This window comes from Lytechinus variegatus, chromosome 9 (genome assembly GCF_018143015.1).
Source record: "Lytechinus variegatus isolate NC3 chromosome 9, Lvar_3.0, whole genome shotgun sequence".
Lineage (NCBI taxonomy): Eukaryota > Metazoa > Echinodermata > Echinoidea > Temnopleuroida > Toxopneustidae > Lytechinus > Lytechinus variegatus.
Genome location: NC_054748.1, coordinates 28,209,917 through 28,227,256, shown reverse-complemented (window position 1 = coordinate 28,227,256; position 17,340 = coordinate 28,209,917). Strand labels below are relative to the sequence as shown.

At 38.3% G+C, this 17,340-nt stretch overlaps 1 protein-coding gene across 1 annotated transcript; it reads left to right on the top strand.

Annotated features, from left to right (window-relative positions):
* Window positions 1-9,883: 9,883 nt before the first annotated feature.
* Window positions 9,884-15,760, top strand: LOC121421635 (5-hydroxytryptamine receptor 1D-like). The gene is made up of 2 exons (XM_041616401.1): window positions 9,884-9,958; window positions 14,122-15,760. The coding sequence occupies exon 2, from the start codon at window positions 14,129-14,131 to the stop codon at window positions 15,380-15,382; it is 1,254 nt and encodes a 417-aa protein (XP_041472335.1). The 5' UTR covers window positions 9,884-9,958; window positions 14,122-14,128; the 3' UTR covers window positions 15,383-15,760.
* Window positions 15,761-17,340: the final 1,580 nt, after the last annotated feature.

Genomic DNA, 17,340 nt, shown 5'->3' with positions numbered 1-17,340 from the left:
GAATGTGTCCTTTGCATCGGTTGTGGCTCGTCAGGGGGCCAGACTGCCCCCCCCCCCGTAGGTACGCTAGTGGGCCTTGGGAAGAGAGAGGAGAAGGGGGCAAGCAATAAAAGTGGGTTCAACAAAAGAATAACAAGATATAAGAGTATAAGGAGGAACAAGGGAGTGTATATGTGGAGGGACTATTCATGTTTCATTATTTTACTTAATTTCTTTCACTATTCCAATAAGCCAGTGCGTAGTTCCTTTCTGCGCATGATCAGAAGAAGGTCATTTGTACTAAAGTGACATGGTGCTTTAAAATCTAATGAGATAAGCAACAACTTTGATGTCTTGAATATTCATATATTCTTTTGAATCGTCGTTTTCATTTACATCCACAAAAAACAACAATGCTTCCACGAACGACTGGTATTTCACAGTTGTCAAGTACATTGTGCAACATGCTAAGATATGCATTCAAAATAGGAATGCACAAATACCTTCATTAAGTGTTCATTGGTGTGCTATTCTAGTCACCTGGTCTATTCAATTTCTTCATCCTGCTATGTAAGGCAAGCTTACGTAATATCTTGCTTTGAAATATGCCTATTATGATGAAAGAAAAGAAAGGTCATTTAACCAAAATTGCCCATGAAGTAACTACGAACTAGTCTATTTGTTCGCAATTCTGTGAACGGGTTTAATTGCCTGTGATTCTTCACGAAATTCTTGTTTGGTTTGCGTGGAGTCATTTACATTACGGTGGATGTAACTGTTAAAGTGAAATCTCCAATATGAATATTTTGAGAAAAAAAGAATGACCGTGTGCTTGAAGTGTGCGAGTGTGGGAGTGGCTTGGGCTGGCGCGTGGGGGTGTTAGGTGAACTCTAAAATTATTGCGGAACTATTTCACAATCTTATTAATGCATGTATTCTAACTTGCGTTAACTAAAGTATGCAAGACAGTGATTGTAAAATTTCATTTCACTATTTCCTCCGTTTCCTGTTATAGCGGTAAATAACAAGATATATGAAAAGAAACTTCCAGGAGACTGGCTACCAGGGTACAGAAAATGCGGAAGTCAGCTTGATAAACACATCCTATCCTAGGCAGACACGAAAAAATATATATCTATTGTCAATCATATATTGATATTTATATTCATAATTTTCAAAATAAAATAAAAAAATAATAATCTTAGTTCTTTTTAGAAAATGCATAACATTGATACAGTTAAAGTGGAAAAGAAAAAAATAGATGATGATGGATTAAAGGCGAATAAAGAGATAAGTTTATTTTTAACCGTCTTAATGACGGGAAGTATCGTGGCAAATATCACCCAAAAATAAGTTTGGATATTGAAAAAAAAAATATGAAAAGTGTCAAAAATGATCTTTACAAATATACCTTTTCTATATTATTTTTGTTGGGAATTTACAGTCACTCAGTGAACTAATCTCTGTTAGCCTATGACAACTTTTCTATTACCCTTTTTTTTCACTTATTTTCTTAAGAAAAATGGTACATTTAGACTTTCCTTTGTTTCCGACGCTCTGTAGGATCCCAAATTCACTTTACGGCACAAACAGTCACAAAAATGACAAAACCATTTCAATTAATTTGAATGTAGGATAAAAGGAAACTACATATTAGATTTCTTCCCCACTGGCATATTAAGATTTTCATGTTTCTATCCGTCACGTTAACTCTGCACTTCCAACTTTTTTTCAATATTCACCGCCCTCATTTGTCAAAACCTGGCTAATCAGGGCTCCGTCTTAGAAAGAGTTATGATTGATCTGATCAATCGTAACTCTATGGAAATCCATCAGTGTCATAATTTTTTTAAAGAAAAATTTGCACAATGTCCTTAGTATGCAAAGAGAAGCGCAGTGAATTTTCAAGAAAACAATGAATGCATGAATAATAATATAGGTTATTTATATTGCGCACATATCCAACTTGTTAGGTGCTCAAGGCGCTCCTATATACATCATAGCTAGAAAATATTTTGAACAGATGTGCATAATAGATGCTGACGTTGCTAGCCGTCCATAGTTGCGATTGATAGGATCAATCGTAAATCTTTGTAAGAAGGGGCCCAAGTGTCATTTCTGAATATATATATTGTATAGCTATTACAATCTTTATTATTTTCTCATGAGTTTCTCATGAGGTTTTCTCATCCTCAAACTAATAAGATATTGACAGACATACAGCGATGCTGTTTTAACGATGTGTATTATTAAATTGGGAAGCTAGTAAAGAAAAATCATACCTAATAGGCCATATTCTGTTTTGACTTAAGTAGATATGTATCTGCTCGTGGGAGAGATAAAGAAAAAATGAATTGGATTAACACGTACTGATCCAAGAAAGGTATATAAACACCTTTTTTCACCAGACGTAACGCAGAAATCATCATTGTCCCCCCCCAAATAAAATAATAATAATAATGATAATAATAATAATAACTAATAATAATATAATAATAATATAAATAAAAAATTAAATTAAATAAAGTAAAAAATAATGATAATAATAACAATAAATAAATGAAACAAAATAAAAATTACCGATAATGAGTAAACGAAATACATGTACATGCCCAAACAGCAATATTTAAACAAGAATGACATATGCTTGGGAATTCAAATACATGCATATAGTTTATTTTCAATCAGGAACACATTCATCGTAATTGTATACAAGCCACGCAAAGCAGATCATCTTATAATCCAGTCATAATTAGCCCCCTGTGATCAAGATTTGCCATTTTTCTATAATCTGAGAATGTTCATTCAAATGCGTGTCAATGTTTATTAAGGTGTTGGTTGCCAAGGTGACGGGTGACTTACAGGATCTACAAAACGCTTTATTCACCAGAAAGCTTCTTTTTTTTTACTGGAATAGTTTGGCCCTAATACATACACTCCACCACACGAACACACACTGAGGTGGTCATGTGAACTGCAATTGTGTTTCTGAGTTTCCGGTTAAGGGTATAGTTAGGAGTTCATTTGAGAGAAATCCCCCTTTAATAAATAAATAAATGAAATAAAATAAATAAATAAATAAGTAAATAAATAAATGGATAAATAAATAAATAAATAAATAAATAAGAAAGAAAGAAAGAAATGAATAAATGAAAAATGATAAATAAAAAGAAATAGAAAAGGGATTTTTAAAATATTTTCTCTGAATTATTTTTATTATTCAGGGATATTTTACCAATATTTCAAAAAAAATGAAATTCAGGGGCTAATTTTGCTAACATCTTTCATGTGATAAGAGGCATGATTTTGTTGTCTTCATTTGTCTTCATCAAAGCCAGTGTGTAGTGGCAGGGAAGAATGCTCATGGCTTTCATTCCAAATTAGGGTGTCAAAAATCAACCCCCATCTCCATTATTAAACATGTAAAAAGGGGTATGTGTACGAATCTGGAACGCACAAGTTAACGAATTACATCATTCGACCATGGTTCTAGATGTTATGATGTATCTTCATGACACTAGCGTACCTACGGGGGGGGCAGTCTGTCCCCCTGACGAGCCACAATCCAACCATGCAAAGAACGTATCCCTGCCCCCCCCCCCCTGACGAGCTTGAAGTTCTTTTTTCCCCCTTTTTTTTGCTTGTCAATTTTGTTCTGGTACGAAATCCTTTATTTGTGATTGAAGACCTTTTTTTTTTTTGCTTCTCAAATTTTTTGGCGGACGTTTTTGCCCCCCCCCCCCTGTGGAAAATCCTAAGTACGCCACTGCTTCATGGTTCTTCGTTTTGCTGACAAGAAAACTTAAAACTGAAGTGCAATAGCATGCCACCTTTCATTGTCATGTCTTTGTTAACAGGCGCGGATCCATGGGGGGGCCGAGGGGGCCTTGGCCCCCCCCTTCGGCTAAAAAAAAGAGAGAGGAAAAAAAGAGAAAAAAAGGGAAAGAGGGGAAAGAAAAGAAGAAAAAGAAGAAGGGAAGAAAAAAAGAGAGGAAAAGGGGGGAAAGAAAAAAGGAAGAGAGAGGAAGAGGGGGAAGGAAGAGGGGAAAAAGAGAGAGGAGAGGGGGAAAGAAAAGAAGAAAAAGGGAAGAGGGGGAAGGAAAGGAAGGAAAAAAGAGAGGAAAGGGGAAAGAAAGAGAAGGAAAAAGAGAGGGAAAGGAAAAGGAAAAAAGAGAGAGAGGGGAAGAGGGGAAAGGAAGAGAAGAAAAAAGAGAGAGAGGAAAAAGAGGAAAGAAAAGGAGGAAGAGAAGAAAAGAAAGGGGGAGGGAGAGGGAGGAAAAAAAGAGAAGAAAAAAGAGAGGGGAAAGAAAAGAAGAAGGGAAAGAAAAAAAAAGAGAGAAGAAGAGGGGAAAGAAAGAGAAAAAAAGAAGAGGGGGAAGGAAGAGAAGAAAAAGGGAGGGGGAGGGAGAAGAAAAAAGAGGAAGAGGGGGGAAGAGAGAGGAAAAGGAGAAAAAAAGGAAAGAGAGGAAGAGGGAAAAAAGAAGAGGGGAAAAAGAGAGGGGAAAGAAAAGAAGAAAAGAAGGGGGGAAAGAAAGAGAAAAAAAGAGGAATTGGGGGAAGAAAGAGAAGAAAAGGGAGGGGAGGGGAGAAAAAAAGAGGAAGAGGGTGAAAAGAGAGAGGAAGAGGGGAAAAGGAGGAAGAGGGAAGAAAGAAGAGAAGAAAAAAGAAAGAGAGAAAGGGGAAAGAAGAGAAGAAAAGATGAGAGGAAGAGGGGAAGGACGAGAAGGAAAAAAAGAGGAAGAAGAGGAAAGAAAATGTTTGAACCAAAAGGGCGCTGAAATGATGTTCGAAGGAATGTCAAAATGCTGTTCGAACTGGGGGCAGAATTGATGTTTGAACGGGGGGGGGGGCGAACTGATGTTCGACGTAGGGGCGCCAAATTGATGTTGGAACTTGGGGCGGCAAATTGATACTCGAGCTAGGGGGGGGGGCCAAATGGTATTCGAACTAGGGGCGCCAAATTGATGTTGGATCTACATGTAGGGGCGCCGAACTGATATTCGAACTAGGGGCGCCAAATTTATGTTAGACCTACATGTAGGGGCGCCGAATTGATATTCGAACTAGGAGGGCGCCGAAATGATGTTCGAAGGGATGTTAAAATGATGTTCGAACTGGGGGGGGCGCCAAATTAATACTCACACTGCGGAGGGGGCGCCACTTGATACTCAAACTAGGGGGGGGGGCGCCGAATCGATGTTCCCAACTAGGGGGGCGCAAAATTGATACTCGAGCTAGGGGGGATGATATTCGAACTAGGAAAGGCAAATTGAGTTCGAAGGGATGCCAAAATGATGTTCGAACTGGGGGCCGAATTTATGTTCGAACGGGGGGGGGGGCGAATTGATGATCAACCTACATGTAGGGGCGCCAAATTGATGTTGGACCTACATGTAGGGGCGCCGAATTCATATTCGAACTAGGAGGGCGCCGAAATGATGTTCGAAGTGGGGGCGCCAAATTCATACTCGAACTAGGGAGGGGGGCCGAATCGATGTTCGAGGTAGGGGGGCGCCAAATTGATACTCAAACTAGGGGGCGCCGAATTGATGTTCAAACTAGGGGGCGCAAAATTGATACTCGAGCTAGGGGGGCGAAATAATATTCGAACTAGGAAAGGCAAATTGAGTTCGAAGGAATGTCAAAATGATGTTCGAACTGGGGGCCGAATATTGTTCGAACGGGGGGGGGGGGCAAATTGATGATTGACCTACATGTAGGGGCGCCGAACTGATATTCGAACTAGGAGGGCGCCGAAATGATGTTCGAAGTGGGGGCGCTACATTGATACTCGAACTATAGGGAGGGGGGCCGAATCGATTTTCGGGGTAGGGGGCGCCAAATTGATACTCAAACTAGGGGGCGCCGAATCGATGTTCAAACTTGGGGGGCGCAAAATTGATACTCGAGCTAGGGAGGGGGGCCGAATCGATGTTCGAGGTAGGGGGGCGCCAAATTGATACTCAAACTAGGGGGCGCCGAATCGATGTTCAAACTAGGGGGCGCAAAATTGATACTCGAGCTAGGGAGGCGAAATGATATTCGAACTAGGGAAGGCAAATTGAGTTAGAAGGGATGCTAAAATGATGTTCGAACTGGGGGCCGAATTGATGTTCGAACGGGGGTGGGGGCAAATTGATGATCGACCTACATGTAGGGGCGCCGAACTGATATTCGAACTGCCGCCTTGTTGTTGGCTCATTGTTCCATATATTGAAAGTTTGAAACGCCTTGGCCTTGAGGTTTTTAGGCCTTGGGTTTCCATGTTTTGGTCTTGGCCTTGGGGATTAAAGCCTTGGTCTTGGGTATTAAAGCCTTGGCCTTGGAGGTTTGAGACTTGACTTACAACACTGATGGATATATTGACAGATATTATTTACAGAAATTTTGAAGTTTACTTGCACACACTAAGAAATAAATGTTCAGAATTGAACCCCGAAAGGTTGATGCAAAATCAGCACCCTATGGGTTCAAAAATTGAACCCTGCGGTTGGGGTTCATTTTTGCATCCTGCGGGTTCAAAATTGCGCCCCTAGGGGTTCAATTTGAAATTTAGGGGTGCAGTTTTGAATCCCAACCGCAGTGTTCAATTTTGAAACATAATTCTAGCAGGGCCTACTCTGATGAGAATTTAAACGAAATTGAAAGCATCAAATTGTTAAAATAGAAATCGATCGAGTTTCCCGCTCGCATTGATTATTTTTTAAAGTGATATTACATTTATTCATGAACACATCATTTTAAAACCATTATTCAATTGCCTCTTCTTCATGCATAGGCGGATCCAGGTGGGGACGCGAGGGGCCCGGACCCCCCTATGGGTAGAGCAAAAAAAAGGTGGGAAAGAAAGAAAAAGGAAGGAAAAGAAAAGAGAAAAAAGGAAAGGAGGAAGACGAATTAATAAAATAAGATGAGAGGAAGACTTGGACAAAATATTTTATGTCACTATATAAAATTTTCGCTCGCGCTTAGCGCTCGCATTGCCTGTTAAGTGATCCACATATCTTGTTCAACACGGAGCTTAAATATCAAGTTTGGAAGTCAGTATACAAAACATATTTCTCCTTGGAAATCGAACTTTCATTAATTTTTGTGACTTATATATTGATTTTTAAAAAGTGCTCTGTAAAAATGTCAGTTTTATGGTCTGAATATTAAAATTTTCCAATTGCGCTGCGCGTTCGCGAATTGTGATGTATCGGGTACCTATTATTTTCATGTATTCCATAAAGTTTTCAAAATATCCCTTTTCAGGTCTGATTGTCAAAACGCATCAGCTAGCGCTGCTATGCTTGCATTTTTGATTGGCGGGTTATGAATGTCTCAATATTGATTGTATAACAAACTACTTAAAATCCCCCTTTTCATGACAGTTTATCAAAAATTTCGGCTCGCGATTTGCGCTCGCATTAATAGTTAAAAATATATCAACTAATTAATGATGCATCCTATTCATAAATAAAAAGGTGCTTGAAATGTTCAGTGTTCAGGCCATAATATCATCAGATTCCGCGCCCTCATTATGCATTAATACTAATATATCAATTTAATAATTAAATTGTCACTTTTGTTTTATCTCGCGCTTAGCAAGATGAATAGGAAGATATATAGTCATCATATTCATATGATAACATGTCCTAAGGATGTCACGGTCCTATGTCTCAAAATTAAAGTAATAATGAAACATATCAGCTCTTTATCAAGTGCGATTTATATCCACCTTACAAGTTTCCTACAAAGTGTTTGAAACATCAGATCGGAATTTCAAATATTTTAAGCTCGCGCTTCGCGCTCGCTTTTATTTTCATGATAAAAGATTGTTTAGAATGCCTAGATTCTAGGTCTAAATCTGAAACACGCGCGCGCATTTTCATTCAGTTATCCAGTTTCAGATCTCAGTATCAAAAAATTCTGCTCGCCCTTTGTGCTCGTATTATTAATGTAGGAAGATCCCCTTTCTCATCCCTTTCATGATTTACAAAATATGAATAGAGTATCCCGTTCAAGGTCGAAATCTCGATTTTTTTTACGCTCACGCTTCACGCTCGCATAATTTGATTGTAAAATATGTAAAGTCTTCATGGTTAAATGCAAGCAGTCCTTAAAAGGCACTTTTCGATCAGTTCAAAACGTATATAAACATTTTCTGCTCGCGCTTTGCGCTCGCATTATTAATGTAGGAAGATCCCCTCTTTTTCATGATTTAGGAAACATGAATAGAGTGTCCCGTTCTAGGTCTAAAACTAGAATTTTTCCGCTCGCACTTCGCGCTCGCATCAATTGTTTAGTTATATAGCTACCTTGTTCATGATTACAAAAACTGATTAAAGTTTTCCATTCTTTATGTAGAAATGTCAAAAATTTTCAGCTCTCGCTTCGCGCTCGTATTATTTGATTGTGAAATATGTAATGTCTTCATGGCTAAATGTAAGCAGTCCTTAAAAGGCACTTTTCGATCAGTTCAAAACGTATATAAACATTTTCTGCTCGCGCTTTGCGCTCGCATTATTAATGTAGGAAGATCCCCTCTTTTTCATGATTTAGGAAACATGAATAGAGTGTCCCGTTCTAGGTCTAAAACTAGAATTTTTCCGCTCGCACTTCGCGCTCGCATCAATTGTTTAGTTATATGAGTTCAAAACGTATACAAACATTTTCTGCTCGCGCTTTGCGCTCGCATTAGTAATGTAGGAAGATCCCCTCTTTTTCATGATTTAGGAAACATGAATAGAGTGTCCCGTTCTAGGTCTAAATCTAGAATTTTTCCGCTCGCACTTTGCGCTCGCATAAAATTGTTTAGTTATATTGTATAGCTATCCTGTTCATGATTACAAAAACTGATTAAAGTTTTCCATTCTTTATGTAGAAATGTCAAAAAAATTCAGCTCGCGCTTCGCGCTCGCATTATTTGATTGATGAAATATGTCATGTCTTCATGGCTAAATGCAAGCAGTCCTTAAAAGGCACTTTTCGATCAGTTCAAAACGTATACAAACATTTTCTGCTCGCGCTTTGCGCTCGCATTAGTAATGTGGGAAGATCCCCTCTTTTTCATGATTTAGGAAACATGAATAGAGTGTCCCGTTCTAGGTCTAAATCTAGAATTTTTCCGCTAGCACTTTGCGCTCGCATAAAATTGTTTAGTTATACTGTATAGCTATCCTGTTCATGATTACAAACATTGATTAAAGTTTTCCATTCTTTATGTAGAGATGTCAAAAAATTTTGATTGTTGAAATATATAACGTCTTCATGGCTAACTGTATGCAATCTTTAACAGGACTGTTAGGCCTAGCTTTCCGATCAGTTCAAAACGTTTATCAAAAATTTCTACTCGCGCTTCGCGTTCGCAGTAATTATTGCAGGCACATCTTTTTTCAGAATGTTAAAATTTTAAGAAAAAATAAATACAATTTCAAAAAAAAATTGCTCGCGCTTCGCGCAGGCATTATAAAATAAGGATTATGATAGTATACATTTATGTTGATTTAGAGAATAAAGCTAAGAACTACCCCCTTCAAAGAAACAAACAAAAAAAAAACATCTTCGAGCGGCCGATCGGGGAAAATATGGCTGAAAAAAAATTCAGAAGGCTGGATCCGCCCCTGATTCATGTGCCTATGAAATAAGATAATTTAACATGCATTTAAGGCACTTATGATTGCCTGGGGGAGGGAGGGACCGCCATTTTTCCGAAAAGTACACAGGGGCGCCAAAATCAGGTCGAATTTGGGCCCCCCTCCCTACGAAATTCTGGATCCGCGCCTGTTTGTTCATACGTAGGCGTATACAAGTAGATTTCGTAGTATGATAGTACCCGGATTTCAAACCTAACGCGCGCGGGTGCGTCCAAACTAAGTTAGGATATATCAAGCAGCCGACAATTCGACTGTCATAACCAAGATTGTTTCCAAAGTGGAAGGATTCCTTCTCACCTTCGTCCAGAGGAATTAACAGTTGACTTGGCATTCTCCAACAGGTAGGCATTTCGTCATATTTCATGCACGTTTTCATAAAATTCTAATGAGTGCATTTCAATAGCTAAGTTTGGTTATGATACTCTAAACTCTGCTTCCCCGTTCTCTAATTGCTTCTGTCTTTCTCTCTTTCTTTAATCTAGTTTTCACCATCTTTTCCATCTTTCCATTCACCTAGCTGCTGCACTATAAAATACAAACGTATTTAAATGATTAGATTAATAGTCAAACGGGTGCAACTCTGAAGTCATTTTTTTTTCTAAGTCTGAAATGAATGTGTTCTACTCAAATTAGACTAGATTATATTCAAATATGACTAGCTCATCAATTACACATATCTGGCCATTCAATCTATTCAGTTTTGGATATTTCCTTTAAAGTGCATACTATTTTATTTTAATCATTCCCCTTTTCAGAGGGACAGTTAAAATTTTTAATGTAAAAAATGCCGTTAAAACACAAGTGTGCCCCCCCCCCCCCCCTTGAAAGTAGGTCCTCACCTGTCTTTAATTTTCGTGGACGTCTTAAATTTTAGGGTGAAAAACATTTTTTTTTTTGCCTATTCAATTTATTTTCGTGAAATAAATTTTCGTTTTTGGGGGGTGAAAACCGTTTGCTTGTTTTTTTTCATCGGGAACATCCCCCCCCCTTGGAAAATCCTCGACCCACCCCTGATTATAAAAATATTCTAAGAATGTATGTGTATCTAGTTTATTGAAAAACTAAGGTTTTTGACGTAGGTGCATTATTTCATCACCAATTTTTTATATTTTTGATAGAGTTTAAGGCATTTTTTACAAAGACTTTGTCAGTGATCATACAGTACTACTTGGACCTATTATCAGCAACAGCAATTTACAATAATAGAGTAATTGCTTGCATACTATAAGTGGCGCCTATCACTTACATATAAATCTACTTTGGAAGAACAGCTGTTACGTGCTCTGCATTTTAAGGAGTATTTCTGCCTGTTACTCAATTACCTCACATGTTCAAGTGGCAAACAATGAAGACAGATTACCTTAAGGAAATAAGAAATCTGGGGGTGTTTCACAAAGATCTAAGTATGACTTAGAGTCGCACTCAAATTCCAAGTTGCGTACAGTATGAAAGGCTTGACCGCATTGGTCAGATCGTGTCATGAGGACGCGCCTTACTGCGTATCTATCAATAAGATCGCGCGTTGCATATCATGTACCCGTCGGCATTTAAGTACGACTTAAGTCATACTTAAATCTTTGTGAAACACCCCCCATGAGTACACATTAATGGACCATTTAAGGAAAAGTCGTAGTTTACTTTACAGAAGCACGAGCTTCCTCTGAGATCTTACAAAACTCCTTGTCCTTAAATTATCTTCCATGCATTTCATGCAGGTATCCTATTAAATGATAATAAATTCAGTATTCTTTTTATCAAAAGATTAAAAGTTGCGACTCCAAAATCACGGGAGGTTATTTTTTCAGGTGTTATACTTTTAGTGTTGAACGTGTCAAACAGTGTCAAATGTAAAATTTGAGATTTAAAAAATATTGGGACTTGATTACTAACCAGATATAACCTTGCAACTCGAACGAGTATGCCGAAGAGTGTATGGCAAAGTGTGAACAAGATTTCCTGATGTTTTAAAGGCATTTACTCTGCTTGGAATTATTTCCTATACGTGCATAAATTAGTATACAAAACATCTTTGCTTTGGTAAAGCTTTGTAAAACACACGTGTTGTTTTGAAATTTATTAGATATGTTTTTAAGGATGCCTCTCTAGATACTTGCCTCTTAAATAGGCTTATGTTTGGAATTGTTACACTATCAACTACACTGAAAACTTCGGTGTTGATTTAACACCAGCCCGGAATCTATATGTCCACACCAGAGAAGTATTGAAACAACACCAGTTTGGAATCAAATCCATGCTGTTTTAATTCTAATTGGTGTTGTATAAACACCAATCTGGTGTTAGACTGAAACCAAACTGGTGTAGTTTAAAACTTCTCTGGTGTGGAGATATATAGATTACGGGCTGGTGTTAAATCAACATTGGGGTTTCTGTAGTGTACAAAGATATGTGATTGAATGACTCTTGACTGTTATCAGCGGGAAAATTTACATCTTTTTATCCTCATAAATCCTCACTCAAAAACAAAAACAAAAACAATCCTATGTAAAGTTATGTTTCATAGTGGAAGATAAAAGTTTGTAATGCCAATTGTTTGTATAACTATTTGGCTAAATTTACTTTATGAAATGTCTTTCAACCAGCTAGACTAGAGCGATTAACCTGAAGCAGTGGCATATAGAAATAATTTAAATAAAAATCACTTCCACGAAACAATGTTGATACATGTATGTGTTTCGGTTTCCAAAGAAGTAAGCATACTTGACCGACAAATCGACAGATTGTCATCATGAAAGTAATTTTTAAGATTTTTTTACTGTCGTAAACAATATAAATTAATATCTCGTTGATAATAGATGGCCCACTTTTGGATAAACCGACTAAATATAGGAAATAAGGAAAACATTATTTCCAAGCAATCCTTGTTCTTCCTTAAAACTATATCATTTTTATTTTAACTAATACTGCTATCTCTGACTACCATCATTAGGCCTATCATGTTTATCATCATCATACCATTATCATATACTTTTCACACTGCATTTCCTTAACCCCATAATATCCTTAACCCCGGACTATCCTTAACGCCATACTATCTGCTTAGCCGGGGTTAACGCCTTAACCCCGGACTATCCCACAGCTCATGAATATTGATGATTTTACCATACAGAGCGTGGTTAACGTGCAATTTCGACTTCTGTGATTGGCCATTGATTGGCCCCCACCTTTCCTTAGCCCAGTTTCGTTTCACACTGCATCTCTTAGCACCGCAATTGTGGTGCTAGCACCACAATAAGCCGGCTTACCCTGCTTTTTTGCAGGGCTAAATACTATTTACAGTGCTAGCCCACTTTGCTGAAACATAGTGTGAAAACAAAGTGGGCTGAGATTAACCCCGGGAAATTGGTGGAGCTAAGGCCCCACCCCCTTAGCCCCACCAATATCCCGGGGTTAAGAAAGAAAAAGTACAGTGTGAAAAGCATATCAGTGTATTTTTTTAACCCTTTAGTAATAAGATTATCATCAGCACTCCATCATTAAAATCTACTACCAGTAGTTTCACTATTCGCAATACATTTTCATTATTATAATGTTGTATGACTTTAGTCTTTTTAGCTTAATGGTAAATATAAATCATGACTAAACGGGCCAAAGGGCCGACTTTGTGATGTAATTTGGACAATTTTTATATATTTCATGATTTATGATACATTGTGATACATTTATTTTAATGTGATTTACTATGCAATTTTTGATTTATATGTGATTAAATTTAAGTGGTAAAATGAATGTTGTGAACATGGATTACACAAAGATGATGGCAGTAACATGATTAAACTGCTCTGTGGCAGGCCTGCTGGCCACCCAGTAACATAAAATTAAACAAGCTGCATGCCACGCATAGTGTTTTATAAAACTTGGTGGATGGTCAGTTCCCCCATGTCTGCGCGGTCTCCCAAGTCTGCGCACCCGCGTATCTGCGCGATTCTAGTTACAGAAGATCCGCAACGAGCACGAATTTTACACAGGCACTACATAGACAGGTATTCATAAAAAAATCCGACTCAAAATGGTGGAGAAATAATGAATTCAGGGCATTTCATGTGACGGCCTCAAAATGTAGCCTTTGTCATCAAAATCCCCGAATCGTGTGCAAAGTGAATGAGTGCGCAGACATGGGGTACGAGTTTTTTTTTTCAATCTGAAAATGACTGCCGGAAGTTTTTTCAAGAAAATCCTATACTTCCTTTCACTTTGTAACGAGAAATTTGGTACACTTACTCTTAATAATATAAGGAACACTATTTGTGACATAGGAAGAAATTCATGTTAAATCTTAACTCAAATTGTTAGGTGCGCAGACTTGGGGCCCACCATCATACAATAATTGTATATACCATAGGGATGGTATTCCATTAACAGAATTCAATTAATCTTGGACTGAGGCCACATTATAAATTGAAGAGTGTCATTTGCCATTTGGTGCATCGAAACGAATCTTTTAAATTAAACTTTGTATGTTCTTTCCTTTATTATTTTATTACAGCAAAAATATGAGCATGGAGAGCTTAGGAAGTATGGATTCTGTCAATGACACAGAAGGACCACGAGTTGGAATGCTCCATGATGCCAACGGAAACGGGACAATTGACCCGGTAGAGAAGGTCAGCATTGTTGCTATGATCTTCCTACCAATCATCATCTTCGTAGGTGTCTTTGGAAACACTCTTGTCTGCATTGCCGTGATCCGCATCCACAAGCTCCGCACAGTGGCGAATTCTTTCGTGGTCTCCCTGGCCATATCCGACCTCGCCGTCTGTGTCATTGTCCTCCCACTGGGTCTCTACGAAGCCATCAATTTCGGTAGCTGGTACCTTGGTGATATCCTCTGCAACACTTGGCTCTCACTGGACATTATCCTCAGTACTGCTTCAGTTTGGAACCTCTGTGCAATTGCAGGAGATCGATATCTGGCAATCACCAAGCCCATCTGGTATGCGAACAGAAGATCTAGCAAATTAGCTTTCATTGCTATTGCAGCGGCTTGGGGCTTACCGGTGCTACTCACGGTTCCTTCTACTATTTTAATGTATCATAACGCCCGTGATTATGAAAACGTATGCTACCTAAATGTCAATCTTTCGTATGTTATTATCGCTTGTATCCTTGCTTTCTTCCTACCGTGTGTACTTGTTCTTGGTGTCTACATTCGTATATTCATGGCCGCAAGGGATCACTTCCTCCGAAAACCGTCTGCAGCTCGTAACCGGAAGAAGTCCTCGAGCGCTGGCACTGACCGCAGTTTGGACAGCATGGGTGATAGCAGCGGTAATGCAAACGCGGGCGTTACGATCAATGGCAAGACGGAGTATACGATGACCGGAAGTGCGGGAAGTATCAACGCTCTCAACAACCCCGCAAGGAAGATCAGTACGTCTGCTTCGACAGAGAACTCCTTGGACCTTCTGGACAACCGTCCACCACTGAAGCGACGCACGTCCAGGATCCCACGTATTTCAGTTAGCAGGGAGAAGAAAGCCGCCATAGTCCTTTCCATCGTTGTAGGTGCCTTCATAATCTGTTGGTTACCATACTTCACTGCTGTTCTTCTTTATGCAGCCTCTGGTGGAAGAATTGTGGCATCAGATGAGGCTTTCGTCGCATTTTCTTGGTTAGGCTGGTTAAACAGCATTATCAATCCCATCATCTACACTATCTTCACCAAGGATTTCAGGAAAGCTTTCAAATACATCTTAAAATGCCAGTGCGACAATTGGATACCAACGCGTACATCGAGCTCACGCTAGTAATGTCCACAATCTCGTAAATAAGACATTTGACTTTTTTTCTCAAATATATTGGATGATTCTTCTTCACCTGAAATGAACGATTTACTTGGACACTCGTGATAATGACGTCATAAAAGATGAACAATTTTCAGAGTGAATATAGACAGACATTGGACCAATAGTTTTAAAGCTATACAGCATTGACCTATATGTTCATAGCTGCAGTTACACCAATGGAATGATTATCATAAAATTAATCGGTTGGGAGATGAATTCGTTGGTATGACTGTATCATAATGGGTGTATTGCATTAAATCAATTTGCAATCGATTGCAAACATACATTGTAAAAACTGTGGTGTTAAAACTGACACAAATTGGTGTTAATAGAGGACCACGCCCTGAGGTGTTAAAATTACACCCTAGAGATTTAGTGTACATGTAACAACCAGAGGTGTTAAACTAACACTTTTAATTTAACACCGGTGTAAATAACTGGTGTGGGTACACCGGTTAGCACCACGGTTTTTGCTGTGTAGATTTGTGGTTAATGTACATTATGAAGCAGATGATGAACTTTTTTAAATGCACAAATAATTACATGAGGTACGATTGCATTTTGGATTTAACAGATTTTTTTTGTAACAAATGCACACGTAGTTACCAATAATGCATGCAGCATTTCCATGTATTTGAAAGCAGGATAAAAGAGCATTGTAGATTAAATACCTTGCTCACGGGCATAGGTGCCACGGCCGGGAATCGAACCTATAAAATGGGAACTTACACCTAAACTCCCACAAGAAATCACCCTAAATTCTTAGATTTTGATCAACTTTTACAAGGGCAGATCACGTGCAGGGCTTTAAGATGATATGTTGTTTGCCAAATTTGTTCGGCAATAACCTACACACTCACTTGATTTGATGACGGAGAAATTTAGAGAGAGCTAAAAAAAAAATAGACTACAATGAAAATGTAAAATCATTTAGTTTTAGTTCACTCACGCAGAGCACTTGTATAATGGGAGAAATCATGTCACAGAAAATTCGGGGTTTGGGTTTGTTATGTTTTGTTTTGTTTTAACTGAGATTAGCTAATATTTCCCATTACGACCAAATGGGGAAAGGAAGTTGGTCTGTTAGATCAGCCAACTTTCCGAATTTTGATCTTTAGAGACTAAGATATATTTTGGCAAATACCCGTTCCTTTTTTGAGTGGGGGTGGTAAGTGGAGGGTCAGAAATTATATTTGCAACCTATGGAATCTCAAATGAATAATTTGTTTAATCGTTAATTTGGAAAATAAGACTTGTTCACGCAAATAATCTCAGCTAAAATAGGGAATATGTATCGTTTCCAATGACTTTTATGAAAACTTCAACATCTGTGTTTGCCAGTTATCAGTTTAAAATTTACGGTTTTTTTAATTGCGACTGTATGTATACAGTGTAAAGCGTTGCATAGCAATGATACATAGTTGTCACATGGTGAAATACTTCACAGTGTGTGATTTAATTCGTTCACTGTGTGAAAACGACATACACTGAGGCCCGTATTCTGAAGTCGGGTTAAACGTAGACCATGGTCTAACTCTGTGCTAAAAATATGGAAAGCCAAACGTTTCAAAATTCTGTTTACAGTGATTGTTGCTCATGTTTACTGTGCTCTTTACTAATTCTTTAATGGTGAAGACAATATTGTCATACTTGTCCTTCCCAGGCAGTTAGTAATGTTCTGGGAGTCAAATGAGCTGATACATTGAACCTCTACTGTTAAAGATTTATGTAAAAACCGGCTTTCCATAGTTAAACCACATCTTAAAACCAGAATTTAATTTAAACTCGACTTCAGAATACGGGCCATTGTGTTTTCATAGTCAGCCCAACATTCGACACAGTGTGTTCACACAGTCCCCACACAGGAAAGATGAAAGAACTCAGTAAAGGAGTTAGCCAGTGTGTGGCACTAATTCAGG

Coding starts and splice junctions, on each gene's coding strand:
- LOC121421635 (XM_041616401.1), top strand. CDS start 14,129: ATGAGCATGGAGAGCTTAGGAAGTATGGATTCTGTCAATGACACAGAA.